Source organism: Plectropomus leopardus, chromosome 21 (genome assembly GCF_026936395.1).
Source record: "Plectropomus leopardus strain MGB_pleo_1.0 chromosome 21, ASM2693639v1, whole genome shotgun sequence".
Taxonomy (NCBI): domain Eukaryota; kingdom Metazoa; phylum Chordata; class Actinopteri; order Perciformes; family Serranidae; genus Plectropomus; species Plectropomus leopardus.
The window spans coordinates 10,643,533-10,662,053 of record NC_142196.1 but is presented as its reverse complement, the minus strand read 5'-3'; the positions used below and the strand labels follow the sequence as shown (position 1 = coordinate 10,662,053).

The 18,521-nt window shown below is 41.4% G+C and overlaps 1 protein-coding gene across 3 annotated transcripts in view; it reads right to left on the bottom strand.

The window, feature by feature from the left end:
- Positions 1-514: 514 nt before the first annotated feature.
- The window catches only part of LOC148186021 (uncharacterized), a 38,105-nt gene continuing 20,098 nt past the window's right edge, over positions 515-18,521 (bottom strand). Inside the window, exons 3-4 of one of the 3 annotated variants that reach the window (XR_015775351.1) lie at positions 2,945-3,139; positions 518-871 (exon numbers count right to left, since the gene is read on the bottom strand). Coding sequence is in view for 1 of the 3 variants with exons in the window: in XM_088071946.1 (XP_087928072.1) it covers positions 2,751-3,139 (389 nt within the window). In the remaining 2 variants the exon portion in view is untranslated. The other 2 variants (XR_015775352.1, XM_088071946.1) reach the window with 2 other exon arrangements.

Below are 18,521 nucleotides of genomic sequence, written 5' to 3'. Positions count from 1 at the left end.
CTAACCCGAAGATAGCTGTATGTCCCCTGCACTGAAAGAGCACTACAATTCAGGACCCCAAACATTGTTGCTTTGCCAAAACGATATCCCATTAAATTAACTTGGATTTGATTGCAAAATATGTCTGACTATCATTCTGCCCAAAGTGAAGTCTTCTTCACTTCCCTTATATACGCTACAGCTACAGTGTATTACATAATTAATGATTAGTTATCAACAAGAAAAGATAATTGATGCCCACAGGAGTTGGTAGTTTAAGTGAAGACAGATCAGCAAAGGCTAAAAAAAAAGTAAAAATCTTCTCATCTGTTCTATTTCATTTTTCACAACTACAATCTCATTAATAAATGCAAGACTGCCTTGGGATAAAAGCTCTTCATTCAGCCAACCCTTTGGTGATGCCTTTTCTCCAAAACAAGTGGTGTGCACTTCATTCCTTCACTGTGCTTTGGCTGCAGTGTATTACATAACTGACACTAAGTTGTCAAGGGATGGAAAACAAATTATGCCCAAATGTATATTTCATTTCATCCAGAGCCAAATTAATAACAGTAAGTAAACCTGCAAAGTATATTATTACACATTTGACTTTAATCTGGAGATGATCTGTTGATGGGGAAACACACAGGTGCAACAGTGCAGTAACGCACTCATAAACAACAATGCACATTGAGAAATACACATTCCCACACACACACAAGGGAAAAAAAAGACAGCAGCAACCACTCCTGGAGTCCCTCCGCTTGATGCTGTGTTTGTCCCAAGGCCTTAAGGGAAGTATGTTTGCTTGCTGAACCATTGTGAAGTCTCCAACAGACATGTCTAGCTCGCTGCTGCGCAGGGCTGTGCAGTTCTCTGCTGGAGGAGATCTCTGTGAATGGGAGGGGAATGCATTGATTTGATGAATGAGTGCATATTTGTGGGAGTACTGGTGGCCAATGTGCAGTCTGGTGAGAGGAGTTATTTTTGTAGCTAGAACTTGACAACAAAGCCTTTAAGCTCTAAGTGCAGACTGCAAGAATCACAGTTCGGCAAACGCCAGCACAGATGTTATTTTCTCACATTGCCTTTATCTTGAGGATAAGAGTCTCTTAGTGTGGCATTTTGCCATGCATAAAAAATGTCATGAATAATGTGTTTTAATTCAAGTTTTTGAATGGATTGATCTGACTGATTCAACACCACATCATCTGCATAAAGAGAAACGTTTTACACTTTGTTCTGCCAAATTAGTGAGATTCCACTATTGGATTACAAAATTTCAGCTCTGTAAAGCCGATGCTCAAAATGCCCTGACACAAGGAAGTAAAAACCAGCGTTGAGCCCTTAGAGTTTGGATTTTACAGCACCTTCCCTAAAGCTCAAGTGACTGAACTTAAAGCATTTCAGGCTGTGTTTTGATTTAGCAGTATGTTGCACCTTGTCCCATTCCCATACATCAAGACACCTACATATGCTGCCAATGTGCTTTCTAGTTTGTAAAACTCTTAACTTGGCCAATATAATCTTTTTAAAATAACCAATTAATACTTCTACTTGGACAATAAAGTTTGACATCAAACCCAGGTGTTTTATGGAAAAAAGTAAATATCATTTGAATGCATTTTACTTCACAGCTTTTACTGTTGTTAGCCGTGATGTGGTTTTTACTTCAAAGAAACTGCTTAATTTTTTAAGTTCCCATAAAGGTTCCGTATCCATAATGGCAACCCCATTTATGGCTGCCATATAACTTTAATTAAACACACCCATGTGTCGGCTGGTACAAGCACTTAACACGGAACAGCAACAATATGACCTGGTAAAAGACATGTGAGGGAGAAGCAGGAGACTGGTACCTCTCTAGGGTTTCACGGGTTAGCTGGTACCTCAAAAACACCACAAAAGTGAGAGTATTTAAAGGTTAATGTCAGTCAAATTTGGAATTCAAAGGTGTTTTATGTGGTTCTAGACTCCCTTAACAGCAAAGAATATTTAGTTGGTTTACGAATCCATATGTTGTGCAAGGAACTGCACAATATATTGCCAGGATTTGTGTTTTACAATGGATATAATTCCTAGTGTTCAGATCTCTACATTTTGTCAATAATTCTCAGACCTTCATTAATACATCTCAAGGCCTCCTGCTATAAAAACAGTTTCACAAGGGTTAAATGTGACACAAAACAGCAGACTTGTATCAATCCTATTTAGTAATCTGAAGGAATTTATAGGGGGCACAATACTGCTACATTTACAGATTATCTCAGCCTCTTTAATTTAGTTCTATTGCATCATTTTTATGGGATGGGGCAAGGATAGCTGGGGGGTAAGGCTGGGGGATGGAGAGGAACGTGGTATAAGTCCTGTGCAAGTATTCACATGCTAGAAAGCAGGCAAGCATCATAAAAAATGGCTCGCTAATCATTTCAATGCCGCGCCGAGGCAGGCAGGAGGGTGGCTTAAGGCACACACATGCATGACAACAGGTGATATTCACGCAACCTGAAAGGGACACTGTGTGAGCATGAGATTAGACCGTTGGACAGTTTGTGTTTTGATCCACCAGAGAGAGAAAGAGTAAGTCTGGAGTGATGTAACAGCATCACACATCAGACACCAGTGAGAAGAAGGTAGTGTGTTTTTACAAGGTGAGTGTGCCTGAGACGTCGAGACACCTCATTTAGATAACTGGAGTAGTGAGCCGCTGTCATCTCAGGGGGAATCTTGCTCCTAATTTCCCCTGGAATCACAAACAGCTGTTGTTTAAACTAGATCACATCACTGTCACATGGCTGCGGGGGCCTGGAGTAGTAGCTCTCGCCGCTACTCCCGACTGTCACCACCCGATAGCCATTTTTAACGTTGATCCCTTTCAGGTACTTTAATGTTCTCACCGCCTCGTGAGACAGTGGGGGGTGGAGAACGTTCTCTATTCTCTCTGTTCTCTTTAATAAGCTCTGACCTGAGCCCAAAAGGACACATAAGCCCGCAGTCCGAGTCTTGCTCATAAAGATGGGATCTGTTTTGTCGTCTCTATCCTTTTTTCCTTTTCCTTCCCGACCCAGGATGTATGGGCCCCGTCTCTGCTTCCTTTCTTTCCCAGGATCCCACGCTCGTGCCATGTGTTGTTGCTGATCACAAACATATGGTTTTATTTCTGCAGACGGCAAGCAGACATAACAGCAAACACAGTCAGTCAAACTGGGATAGTTTTTATTAACGTTAGCATTCATTTTTTAGGGATGAAATCTAAAACTGAGATTATATTACAGCAAACGTGAGTAAAGTTACTGTTTGTATTTGTACACGCAGCAGAAATAACAACACTGACTTGGTTAAATCATGACTCAATATATCAGGCATTCTTACTCCCCACAAGGAATTTTATAGGGATTCCATTATGCTAACTTTACACATTGGCTGAGCTGCGCTTGGATAATTATAGTGAACACCTATCACCATACAGTCAACCCACTTCTCTCTGCAGATGTTCTCCAATCTGCAACAAGTAGAGAAACTGGCACTGTAATGTAATGTTCAGCCTAGCACTCCATTTGAACAGGTAATAGACTAACTTAGACAGTGTTGCGTGTTTTACTGATTACAAATTTTTAACTGTCCATATCGGGTCTTACAAATAAAATCGCTTAAGTTTTGTTGACTGCCAGAGTCAACAGTATATTGTCTGAGTATATTACTATGAATAACAATTACTTATTTTATTATGGATCTCAAACGGATACTCTGCCGATTTTTACCCAACCTTGTATTATAACAACATTGGTAGTATGTGTATATGAAATGTGCTAAATGTCCCTCCATCTTACCAGCACCTAGATTCCCCAGCTGGCTCAAACTACAGATTGTACTTCCACATACTGTATGCCTGCCACCAGGGACACAAAGACTATAGAAGCGCATTGAGAGAGTCACCCCTCTCTCCTTTTCAAACTCAGACCAAACTCCAATAGACTGTAAATCTACAGAGTACTGATCCAATATAGTATAAACAAAGATTTTGTCGCTGTATCTCCAATTTCTCACCTAAAATGTCTTCAGATACATTTTTGAAGCACTTTTGAGCCTTAAATTTAGCTGAGAATTTGTAAACTGGAAGTAGGCGCCATACTGTTGCCTGTATTGTGAAAACAGAGGCTGAAAAATGGTACAACTTAACTATGCTGATTAAATATGAACCAAGACTCTTTTACTGTGTTGTCAATTTCATTTACAAATTCTAGCTTACCTTTTAACTATATTTGCGATTGTTTGCCATATTATTTCCTGTATCAAAATGGACAAGCTCACATTACGTCATCCATTAGCGAGAGCATTTATTGTGCCAGTGCGCTGCAGTGCATTCTGGTAGTTGTAGGTTTGCTCACTTTTGAGTAAAAGAAAATGCAGCAGCCCTTTTTCTCTGTTTTCTCTGATCATATAGCACCATTGTCAATTTTTTAGATTAATTTCTCACAGCTATCATAGGTTGAAACTTGAAATGTGAATGGACAAAAAAAAAAGTAATCAAATGTCCTTAACTTCGATGCACATTGAAATTGTATTCCCTGTGGTGATCTGTCTACCTCACCTAAGCCAAGTAACAGTTACCGTTCTAACAACTGTGTCCTCTAAATAATACTCCACATAATTAGGGTGTACTCTAACTAGCCTAAAGGCTTTACTGGAAGCATGGCTTGTATTTACACATCTGACAGTTGAGAGAGAGAGAGAGAGTGAGAGAGAGAGAGAGATGCAGAGACACAGACACAATGCAAGTGTGTATGTGAGAGAGGAAGAGAGAAAGATGGCAGCACGCTGGAGTGATCCTCTGTAGACCACGCTTCAGAAGACAGAAATGTAAATGAGAGCTTCCATCCATCCAAGGCCGCGCTCAAAGCTTTTACACATGTGAACTTTAAATACCACCCACCCAGCTCTCATTGCACGTCTGTCTCAAGAAAGGGCAGTGGACTGAACTCTTTAGTCATTGATTATGTGATTATACTAGCTTAGTGCGTAACTGCATCGTCCTGCAGCGAGTCTCATGAGGAGCTCTCTATCAGGACTGTGATGGACTGTGTGGGTTCGTGTGAGTGGGTGTGTTGTCTCACATGTTTGCATGTTTGATCAGCTACTCTTCATATCACACGTGTCATTTCATCAGTATTATGCGGCACGGTCATCTTTTGTCCACTTTTAATGAAGCTACATGACACGTTTTCTTCTGGCAAAACAATATCTTAAACCACTATTTTCTCCTGGATTATTTAGGAAACTATTTCCATCTTTGAATCTCAAACCCTGAACTGAGAAAACACTGCTGTTGTGTGTTGCTCATCGCCTCCCTATTGTGTGGGATCTCCCCGCTGCGCTGATCACAAGGTAAGAGACTAATCATCAGGTGAGTCAGAAGGAGCAGCATTCCTTCATCAACAGTTCCATCGTGAGCCTGAGAGTTACCACACAGTTAGACCCACAGATATGAACACACACACACACACACACACACACACACACACACACACACACACACACACACACACACACACACACACACACACACACACAAACACACACACACAAACACACTCTCCAGGTGTGCCATAAATTAAGTGCATGAGTAACTGTCTAGAAAGAGAGAAAAAAAGTGGTCCAAAGAGACATAAAATGCCAGCACATGCTCATAAACAGATGTCTAAAGGTCTCCCTCACACATACAACAAAGTTGTGTTTTTATATGTAAACATGTATGTATTCACTATAAAGTAAAATAAGTAGTACAGTTACACAGATTTATACATTTTTTTTCCAGCTGCTATTGTTCAAAAAGCAAGTAAGCACAGTAAAATGTGGTTAATACACTTATTCAGTTCTATCTGAAGACCACCCAGAATTGCATACAGTTTATGATCTGTGTATTAAGGCCAGTGTTTATAATGACACAACGCATTTGTGAGTTAAGTAGGTTGCTAAAAGCATAACAAAATATGTTTTCATTCCCTTCTCATTTTTTTTTTATACCCTTACTCACCTATTCATTTCTTTTTCCCTGAGCCTTTAACTACTCATTAGACTATTTGTAAGTGTGTGCATGCGTGCTCCGGCGCATGACTTTGTACTGAAGAGGCCTGTCTATGCCAGTGACACAGAAATAATTCAAAAAATGGCTTCCCGGTTTGCAGTCACTGTGGAATGTGGCAGAAGGCAGTGGCAACTTGACAGTCCGGTTCTGCGTCGGTGTGTGACGAGCCAGACCAAAAGGTCAGAGACTTCAAAGCCTGGAAGCAGCTTCAAAATCGAGCTCCGCACCTCTGACAGCTACATAATATTTGTGTAAGCGTAAACCTGAGTGTGAGTGTGTTATGAGAAGGGGGATTTTTTGAATGGTGGATTTTAATGAAAGCCTGCCAAAAGAACAGTTGCTTTATGATGATGGGTCAACAGTAAAAACACTCGATAATCAAGTGTTACTGTAATGGGGGGCGGTTAGTGAAGCAGACTTGAGGACTGGATGCTGTTGTAAGACTATTCAGTAGTGAGCTTTCCCTTTATGTGAGCAGTCATTTTGTCATAGCTGCTGCCCCAATTTTTTTCATGTGCATATTTAATTTTGGATCGAGATTGAGAGGGAGGAGGAATGAGAGCTGTGGTGCACTTGACATCCAGTGACCTACTGCAGGTTTGGCATGCTCTTGCTCTTGGGAAACTTGATTGAGAGACTCAAAGGAATGTGAATCTGTGAAAGTGCGTGGGTTTGTATACGTGAATACTCATAGCTGCAGCCAAGGAAGCTATTCTTTGCAGGCGAATGCGATCGATACACAGACATCAGCACTGACTCGCTTTGTCTCCAAAACTCTGCAAAGTCACATTTAACTTGGGTGCACACTTTTTTTTTGGAGGACTCTGAGAAATTAATTTGTAAGCCTGACACAAATAAACAGCTCATGCATAAATATGCCCATAACTTTAAGACAAAAGGAGAACAGCTCTATCTTCGTTGCAAGGGGGGGATTTCTTTCCTTATCAAAGCAACACAGGGCAAGATTAAAGAGTCAAAATCCTCCCCACGTGTGTGTAGTGTGTGTGTATTCGTTCCTGCATGCCTGCCCCCGGACGTTCTCTCTCCTTCTCCTCTCTCCCTCCCTCTCGTCACTCTCCCTGTAGCATTAGGAGCTAGCTGCCAGGCTCTCCTCTTTAGCATCCATCCATCCCTCCATCCCGACCCCTGGAGGAGTCTGCATTAATCAGTCCTTTTCCAAGGAGGTCCTGCTACAGTAGCTGTTGTGTTTCTTCCCATTTGTTACCATGCAGATGTGGCCTACAGTGAAGTCACATCAATCCTTATACAGTGGAATTACACAGCCAATCAATAACATTCAATAACAACAGGCCATTTGCCCATCGGTCTGTCCACTCTTTCATCCCACCCACTGACAATGGCCTCTAGTTTGTGTGCGTACTGCATAGGTTATAGATTACACTTGGAAAACAACCAAAATACTCGCAAAGCAAAGCAAAGCACTTTTTTGCACAATTTTGCATCAATGTTGTCGGCAGCCTGGTCTCACTCCCAAGACCACAAAAACCCTTGCTTGGTCAGATATGGACACACAATGCACCCTTTAGTGGTTAGGCGGATGAGTCCAACAAGCACAGGACTTTGACCCAGGAGACGAGTGTTTTTTTCCTGTGTGAAATTGAAAGCCTGATTACATATGATATTGCAGCCTGTTCTTGTTCTGAACTCGTAATTATTGCCACTTTGACAGTGCCTTTTGCCGATGTATTGAAATGTCGATGGACGGTGTCAGGTGAGAGTGTAGCTGGACAGAATGCAGCCACATAACTGGCTGCAGTCATATTTTATGCTAGTGGATGGCTGGATGGCACCTGTCGTGTCCCCATGATGCACATACGGGTGGCGTCACTTGAGAATGGGACAGGAGGGATACCTTTTGTGTCCACATGAGATGCAGCAGGACGGGGTCAATTTTAAACACTGCCGGTAAGGATGTAACAGGAGCTTGAGGGTGCCTTTAGGGCATGCAGGAGGGGTGGTGGATGGGTCCAACAAACCCTGAACTTTCATGTGTGAGTCCAGAGTTTGCTTCCAATCTGAATGTAATGTTGTTTTTCAAAACACTGCCATGTGTCTCCTTTCCCTAATTATAACCATCTTTGCCAGCATGTGCATTTGTTGACATTCTGGCATTGGTTGCCCTGTGCTGCTGCTGTTTTAACATAACCAAGTGCCTTTTTGTCTTTTTTTGTTAAACCTAATAGATTCTGCACAAACATCAAAATACGACAAGAAGGGATGAGATCACATTGTTGTGGGGTAATCTGAATCAGCAAATACTTCAACATCAATGTATCGAATATTCTTCTGGGTTTAACTTTAAAAGCCATTTGAAAATGATGCAAATAGCACAAGGAGCAGCGGTGTAAGGGAAAAAGTTGGTAATGGAGTGATGTCATCTGAAAACAGCAGAAAACAATTGTCTTGATTACAATAAGCAATTCAAATTAAATATCAGCAAGGGCAATGCCATGTGAAAGGGTAGTATCTGACATTTCAACACATGGAAACTCTGATCAGAACCTGCAACAATGTTTGAAGAACTTTTTGCTCCATTCTAATAAAACACACAAATGTTTATAGATTTTTTGCTAACATGAAGAAATACTCATGCAGACACTGAATAGTTTGAAAAGCTGATTTCAGAAGACAGGAGCTTAAAATTGAGGCAGTGACAACTGGGAGTTAATCAAAACATCCTGGGTCATGCTCTTAATTGTATGCTAGTTTATGCTGTTTCCCTTAGCAACAGGTACAGGGCAGTTGCAGGGACGTCAAGCTTCAGTAGAGCAGTGATAGTGTTTTTACAGATCAGATTTGGATTATAGATGGTAGTTTTTTCCAAAGCAGTCAATGGCATTGGAATATGTTGCCTTCAGCACATGTAGATGAATATGAATGACAAATTATTCAAATCATGAAATTTAAGTGGCAGCCTGAGACAGCAAAATAAATTAACTGTGAAAGAGGAAAAAAGTCCCACACATATAATAAACATCTTTTCAAAATAAAAATCTTTATTTCCTTCAGCTGTAGGTGAAGGAACCACATACACAAGAGTTTGACATCATCTTATTACAAAATTATTGTTTATCATTTAATATAATCACCTTCCGTTTGAACTCATGTTCATCAAAAATGAACATATAAAATCTTAATATTGCGCTGATCTGTAGATTTACAAGCTTTTTTAATAGTAGCCTGCTACTCTGTGCTACACTGGGTCCAAATCAAGCTGTCAGCGAGCGTGCCAGCGTGTCCAGAGGGCGTCACCACACATACGGTACTGAGCTACGAACAGACACCACTTCATGCAGCGGGTTTACAGTGGCTGCCAAAGGCCAGAGAGGAGAGGAGCAGGGAGGCTATGTGGAGAGAAAATGTGGGACAGAGAGATGCAAAGAGAAGGTGAGGAGAAGAGAAAAAGTGAAAGAGGGAATACAGAGGAGAGGGAGTAAGGGAGAGGATGAGAGAGTAGGTGGAAGATGGCAGGAGGGCAGCATGCAGATTGCCCAGGACCTGACTGGCATATTCTTGGATGGCTAACAGACGGAGAAAGAGAGAGAGGAGGGAGGGGTTGGGGAGCCGGGGAAAGTTAGGGCCCTCAGGATGTTCTGTCCCACTGCCAGCCCCAGAAGTGTGGCTGGGAGATAGCAGGCCCACGTGCAGTGGTGCACCATACACACAAACATACACGCACACGCACTGACAGTGAAAGTGAGGGGATGGAGAGCAATGCATGGATCAAGACGGATAAGAGAAATTGTGCTGAAAAGATAGGGAATATACTTGTAAAAAAGAATAACAGATAAAGAAATGGAAAAGAAAGAAAGTCAAAGAAACAATGTTCATGTCTCTTGGGAGAGTTTTCAAGGCTTGGTAGCTGATTGACTCTGCATAAAAAACTCAGCATAGCATTATTCAAGTGAGGTGAACAGCTTCATTACTTAGAATTTGGTAAACGCAAACCACATCCTTTCACAGAGACCAATATGGAGCTACATCTTCAGTCAGGTCAGCTCTCTTTCTCTGCTTTACTTTCTCCATCTGTATCCTCCACTCTCATTGGCAATGTAGAGTGGAGGAGCTTGAGGCCATGTGTGCAGTTTTGGGCCAATTATAGGGATTCTCATCAGTGCCGGGTTGCCTTTTTGCTGCGGGCTCAGAGCACACAGACCAGCCGAGAGTCCACAAGGGTCAACCCTGTACCCCTCACATCTCCACACAATGAGCATACCTGGGAGATGCACTACTGCTGGTTTGGCAGATCTGATATATAAAAGAGCAAAAAATGAAAAAAGAAAATTATGCTCTTTGGGCTTGGATGTAAAAAGAATGTTACTACTTTGCAACATAGGACAAGAATGTTGTATTATAATACAACAAGTGCAAATAAATTGAAGCAAAAAAATTACAGAATTTTAGCTGATACAGCAAAAGACATGCCGTAGCTTGCAGTATATTCAGTCATATAGATATTGTTGCGAAACTGGACTTTTTTCATGATGTTACAACAAAAAATCTGAATAAAATAAATGAGCAATAAAATTTGCAGGGATCTATTGAAATCTAAAGTCGGGAATAATAATATTAACTCCCAACATGCACCTGATGAAACATCCTAAAAACCCTGTGAATCCTGTGAAGCAGTAAACTCTTACAACTCAGCAATGTCATCCAACAAAGTTGCACAAGCTTCAGGGGAACATGATGCTATGGTGGAAGGGTTCCGTGAAATGAGGCCTGCAATTTATACAGCCCTCACTTTAGCCCAAAAGGGAAAGTAAATATGGATACCTGTTGAGTGAGGCATAACATCTGCAGACAAAGTGGTCAAAGCTCTGAGGCCCTTGAAGGCGCTGTGCCAGTCATACTAGAACTGCTTGCTGTTGGACTCCTTACCCCACTACTGTAAGATATGCCTACTGTCACTGTCATTAACAGTATGCCAGCATTTACAAGAGATACTGTACATCAGCCCAAAAAACATAGCCTCATTTCCCTCTGCTGTTGGTCCCAGATTCCAATCTTTGTGTGAAGGAAGAATGCCAGCTATATTTACCGGCATGTTAGATTCAAATAGGGCCACAAAATATAATGTACAAGCTTTTTTTGTTTGGCTGTGTGTACATAATAGATTTTGCTATACCGTAGTGGGGGCTGACTATGAGGAGCTACTATCTGAGTGATTTTTCAATAGCTGAAATAGAGCAAGGTATTCCTATACAACGTTTCGTAAAATATTCCTCAAAATGCGCACACAACAGTCATATATTATTCTACAAATTGGTACCCCAATACAAACGCAATTACAAACGTAATGTAACATTACGCACTTAAAGTTAAAGAGATGGTTAGCCAAGTGAAGTTTCTGCCTTAGGTGTAATAAAAGAAACATAGTGAGTATGTACCCTAAAATGACTCAAAGTTCTTGGTTCCACCATTGAACTGGGAATGAATCCCATGTTTTGTGGGCAACTCAGTGCTCCAACTTGCCTCTTTATTATTCTTTTCTCTGGTCAGAATATTGGTCATGTGATTGCAATCTTCTAATATAAGAGGGTTTTAAACAAATTACTTGCTCATGGTTACATAGGCTATATACAGATTGTTGTGCTGTAGACGCTGGATGAGAACAGTAAGAATGCACAACAAAATTCTAAATGTCACAGTGAGTGGCTTTTTGCTATTCCCTAGCTTTGAAAAAAAAAAAAAAACGGCTGTGACCCAGTTAAAAAAACCAGTAGCACAAATGGTAATAAACTCTCACAAAGCTAAAATTTTACTGGTCATTCAATATCTGTACTGGCAAAATCTGAGAGGAACACCAGATAAAAACATTTGCAGCACTATTCGAATATTATAAAGATTTCTTCATAGAAATGAAAAAAAAAAAAATAACAGAAAGATACCTAAAGTACAGGCCCTTAATCCGCATCTACTGTGGATGACTTCACTCACGATGGGTGTTAACTTCCTCAATTTACCTGCAGGTTAACAAGGGGGGGACTACACCCAATACAGCATCTATAACAACAGCAACAACAGCAGTACTTCAAGTATACACTTTATTCAGCCATGATTACCAGCTTGGAGGGAAATTCGGCTGAGAAACTGGATTAAGCATGACCGAATCTTCTTAAGTGGTTAGGAAATCAAAGCGCACTGAATGTTTGCCCCATACACATTGGCTTCGGGATGAAAGGCTTGGCCGAGGTTCGTGAACTACCGCCGACACCAGGAAGGTTTTTTTTTTTGTCAAATTATCTGCTTTTATACTACTAGAAGTTTGAACACTGCTGGTCTGTGTGTTTGCTGCTGAAACAGAATCTCAAACATGGCCTAGAACTGTGTGTCTTGGAGAAGGAACCAAACTTGTGGCCTGTTTGGCGCGGTTGCAGCAGCGCAGCCCTGAAAGTGGATTGTGCTGGTGCTTGTGGATTAGCAGAAGGCAGCAGCAGCAGGCAGCGTGTGTATGTGTGTGTGTATGTGAAAAAAGTATGTGTGCACGTCTGTGTGCTGGCGCTGGAGGCTAGCGTGTGGTGAGGAGGGAGATTTGCACCTCCATGCACGCTGCTGAAAACCTGCTAACCGTTGCATTTACAACTCTCAGTATGGTGAGGTAAACACATTTTTACTGAACCCCCCCCCTCCCTCCTCTCCTGAAGATTTTTAAAGGAAAAGCAGCAAAAACATATCCAAAATAGCAATGCTACAGAGGAGGGATTGTCTTTGCCCCTAAAACAAACATTTTGGATTGCCAAATGATGCTTGTCATCCAAATGCAAACATTCCCTGATACCATCACATGGACTTAAGCCTGTTGACAAAATGGAAAGCAAATCATGTGAAGTCACCGTCCGCACAGAAAAGTGCACCGACTTGCCCACCGAGATCACGCTAATCCTTTAAACACTAATTTAAGTGCTCTCGTTTTTATTAAAACCATAATATAAATACTCATGGGTATTTTTTCCTCTCTCCTTAGAGGAGAAAAATGAATATCAGACCCAGATTTCTATCCCACAATGCATTTGGGGTTGTAAGTTGAAGAGGAGGAAAGGCAGCCAGAGGAAGCTTTAAATCTGTGTCAAAAAGAAAGACATTAGGCCTGCGCAAGATGTTCATTTAGGAAACCTGGTGCGAAGGTAGGTACGTCGGTGGCCCATTAATTACAATAATCACATCGTAGGTGTTAGAATAATTCATTAACTCAGATTTAGTTAAGGCTTCATTTAATAAGTCCTTGTTGGTCAGGAGAATAAGAGACAGGAGAGAGGAAGGTGGGAGGGAGATGGAAAGAAAGAAAAGGGAGGGGAAGCTAGAGAGATACAGGGTGCCTATTAAACCACAAGGCCTGGATTGTCAATTTGTGTTTGAGCGTTCCACTGGGGGAACTGTTCCATCCTTTTTAAGAGATATATCATTTTATAAAAGACCAAAGGGAGGGAAAAGGAGACAAAAACTGGGGGGGATGGAAGGGTGGTGGTGATACAAGGGAGGGATGGATGGAGGGAGTTACGGAGGAGGGGTGGTTGGTTAGGGAATCAGTTTTGCCTACTATATTTAACTGACCCATAAATCTGTTTTTAAATTCCCCTCCATTTAAAAACGCCCAGGCGAACTGGAGAGAAGAGAAGGCAAGGGAAGGGAGGGTTTTTCTTTTTCGCGCCGGCTGTTAAGTACCACAATCCATGCATAGCCGACGCTACATTTATCCTAACAATGTAATTGGTCCAGCTCCCTTGGCTGGTGGCTCAGTTACTGGCCCTCCCTCAGGCCCCCCAATGTGTGTGTGTGTGTGTGCATGTGTATGTGTGTGTGTTTGTGCGCGCGCAATCACGGCCCTCCCTTCAGCCCTCAAATGAAAAGAAATCCCTGGCTTCCATTGAGACAGAGACTCACTGGGGGGCATAGCGGCTAGGCTAACGTGGCTAATGCTAACATAAACTATACACACCTGCTAACAACCTCACTGCAGGGCTATGAGTGTGTGTATGTATGTGTGTGTATGTGTGTGGGTACTAGGGAGCCGGTTGGGAGTGGGGTTGTGGATTGCACCATAGGCAACAGATGAAAAGCAAAGGAGACGGACTCACACAAACACAAGTGCATGCGCACACAAATACACAAACAACTTACAACCCCCCGATTCTCCGCTCGTTTTTGTCTTTCTCTCTGACATGTACAGTACACACACATTCACAGACAGCCACACACACACTCTGTATTGAGCCTTAGTGCAATTACGAGGAAAAGGACAAAAGCTTCACAGACAGAGGCAACATAAGGGTCGACTCGCTGTTTCACCTGGAGCTAAATATCTAAAGCGGAGGGGAGAGGGAGGTGTGGGAGAGGAGGGCGGAGAGAGAGATTGGGGGGAGGAAAGGGAAGGGGGGACGAGAGGGGGAGAGCAGACGAGAAGGGTGAAGAGAGGGGAAAGCAGGTGCTTTATTGCAACTGTTGAGAGGTATAGGGAGTTTTGTAGTTGTGTCGATCATTTTCGCATCAACATCTTTGATCATTTTCTTTCTATTTGAGTTTTAACTTGTTGAGATCACTCTGGAGGAAGATTTTTCTAAGAGATCACAGACCCGGTACAATTTGTGAGGTTATAGATTAAATGAGGGGGGCTAGATAAAAGTAAGAATGAAAAAAGGGAGTTGAAAATGAGATGGTGAGAAAGGAGACTGGGGCAGTGGAGAGAGGTTCAGCAAGAAGGATAAGATAGCTGTTGGGTAGGGGTGAGGAAGAAGAGGGAGGTGAGAATGTGAAAGAAGGGAGAGTTGGAGGGGAGGTTAGGGAAGAGGAGGAGACAGGAGCCGCATAATGAAGCACTGGGCTAATTTGGAGAACTCCAGCTGGCTGAAGCCAGAGGGCCTGAGCTTCCAGAACATCTGAAGCACCTTAATGCTGCACACACACACACACACACACACACACACACACACACACACACACACACACACCAACAAACACGCATTTCACATCATTGCAGTTGTGCAAACATACACACACTTTATACACTGAACATCACACACTCTCTTTGACCTGAACCTGTTTTGCAATCTAACCTCAGCAACACGCACAGACAGACAGACAGACAGACAGACAGACAGACAGACACACACACACACACACACACACGCACACACACGTAACCATGAATACATTGTTGTGTGTGTGCCTGTGGTGATGTTTGGGTGGGAGATTAATAAGGTCGCAGACTTGGTTGATCTTCTTTTCTGCATGAGTGTGTGGAGCTACTGGAAGGAAGAAGCTGGTATCCACAACTTATTTACATACAGCATGTACCACTCCACAGATATTTGATTTTATTTTCCATGCAACTTGTATACCATGCAGATTTGGGAATTATGAGGGGACAGCAAGGGGAATCTCCCATTCAAATCATTACTTTTGAATGGCTTACTGTCTGTTAATATGCATGTGCTTGGTCTAACTGCAGTTGTATTAGGAACAGTACTGAGCTTTGTCGAACTTCCCATAGAAAGAAAACCAAAAAAAACAAACAAACTGAGGAGATATTCAAATTAGATGCAACCCATCTTTTCATACAAACTGTTTTACGAGCTACAATATAAGAACCATTGTTTTCTGCTGCTTCTACCGTATGCATAAGCAACACAGTGTTGTATACAGTGTAAAGGCCTGTGGAGATCAAATACTTAAGTTCATTTGGTCAGAAACAAGTCACATATATTTATTTATGGTTTATTTACACACATTAATTAATCAATGTGGATTTTCTTTTTAGAGTAAAGACCAGAAAATGAAAATGATTATCATTTGTACCACTGCTAGCATAAAAAATATTTGATATTTGATGCCTAAGTACTGATTCAGCAACTGTCAGTTCTGCTGTCATTACCATTTCTATTTGTTATCTCACTGCTGTTATTAATACTTAACATCATAATTATCACTATAACAATAAGGTCACAACCCATGAAGAAATGTAATGTATGACATATTGTATATGCCCCTATATCAAGAGTGATGCTGCCATATATGTTATATATGAGGCAATATATGACATCACATTCAGATATCCTCTGAATATGTAAGATGTAAATTTATAACATAAATAAAATGCCTAAAATGTACATATGCTGAAAAATATATATGATTAATTTTTATATGGTATCATATGTTGCTAGCAAATGTTTTCCAATATATATTCAATTTTTTTTTAAAGTTAATATACTGTATGTACAAATATGTTTTCACTTTATATTTACATATATTTTGAAATTCACTGTGTACACATATTACCTTTCCTTATGCTTATTTCTACTTTTGTGGTTTAATGATGACTATCAGCAGGACAACTGCTCGTAGAATTGAAGCAAATGTTTCAATGGAGGGATATGAAGGTCAAATGATTATGATACTCAAAAGTTACAACATCAAGTGGCAGGGTCACTATGTCATGTTTAAATGCATTCCCTGCAAACTACAACATACAATAGTATGGTTTGAAGCTTTTCCTGTGCTGTCCTTTGTAGAACAGTTCAGACGAGGATCATGCACTTAAGCTGTTGCATAAGTTGCTCTTGTAAACATTTTTTAAAGTATTTCTCAATGTAGGTGGACGACAAAACTAATAAGCCAGCATGTTAGATCCATTAGATTTAAAACATACAAGCTAAAAGTTTATAGCACAGAAAATTGATGCCTATGTGTTTTACAGAGTCAATACAGATGTCAATTATGTTGTTATGGGAACACCTAACAAACAGTGTCAGGTCAAAGCTGTCAGTAACACTCCACACACCATCAGTCCCTCGACGAAGAGAATTGCCAACTGCCACTGTTTGCCTTCAACATATTGTCAACCACATCACGAAGCTTTGAGGAGAACACGATTGGCTGAAATGTTGGAGTAAAATTCCTTTTCTCTGAGGCTACATCACAGTAATGGCTTAAAACACAGCTGGATTACAGCCTCTCTGGTTTACAACCATAAGGTCCCCCATCTGCAAACAATGCCCAACTATATTTTGTTGCCCTCCTCCATTTGGTTAACCTCAAGCCTTTATGGTTACCTAGGGGTGGCTCGGGGTGATGGCATTTGACTTAAGACTAGAGCCAAAGTGAAATGCTGACTAATCTGTAACATCTGGCAAATTTTATGAGAGAGAAAGAGGAGAGAGGGAGAAAATGATGCCAGGTTGGCAGGTGGAGGACTGAGGAGCACTCACAATACATTTATATAACCACAAACACACACACACACACACACACACACACACACACACACACACACACACACACACACACACACGTGTACACACAAGTCTTTCCATTGCCAGGGTGTGGTGGCTACTGATGCCAAGCAGCTTCTCTCCGTAGTTCCGTGCCATTTTATGGCCCAGAAAGTTAACCAACACACATTCAAGCCCACATGTAAATAAACAGGCACAAACACACTCTTCGTCAGTGTCTTTCCTTGTCACATGCACACACACAAACAAATGCCATCATTAAGTGAGAGTACAGCCCAGGCCGTATTTCAGTCATCACCCAGGCAGGACTCCTGTACTCTAATAAATAAGGCAGACAGCTAAGTGTGTGTTACTCAGAGTAGGCCTACAGCACAGGTCCATTCAGTTTAAACTCAGAGGCAATTCAACAACAAGCCCACACTGAATGAGCAACAGTAATTACTCCTAAAATTAACACACAATAAATAAATAATTCATTGTAATACTAGGACAGCCTCTCCTGAGCAGGAGATTGTTTTTAATGTTGGGGAAGACTAAAGCACCATTACACAAAGCTTTTGAGCAGCGTCAGGTTGCCTATGCGTGTACAGGCGATCATTTGGAGATGTTTGTATGGCTGTTTCTCAGGATAGAGCAAGTGTGAAAGGGGTAGAGAGAGGGGGGATGGCATGCAGCAAAGGGCTATGAGCTGAAAGCGAACCTGCAGCTGCTGTGGAAAGGACAATGTTTTTGTATGTGGGATGCCTGAACTACTCACCAACCAACCAGATGCCCAATGGCTGTTTCTTTAATACTTCATTTTTTGGGTATAATGTTTAAATGTCTTTATCAAACCTCACATGTGGCATTACACATATGATTGTGGAATCCTGTTTTGAGACCTCGAGTTCCACATTTCTTGGCTTGTGCTGTGGAGGAGCGAGGGGTGGATCTGACTGAGAGGCAGAGGACACTATCGGAAGAAAGTCTGTCACTAAAAGTGTCCTGCCCTTATCATGTCGAACTTTAAGCCTTAATGAAATCTCAACAGTGAAAGAAATTCACCAATGGCATAGTTGTTTAAAAAAGAAATAGCTATAGAGACCAAAACTGTTCTTTGTAGCCAGCTGTAAACATGTTTATTTCTGTAAATCTCTCTAAATTTGGGCTTTTTAATATGAGGGTCTATGGGCATTGCCTCGCTTCTGTAGCCAGCCCAGAGTGGCCAT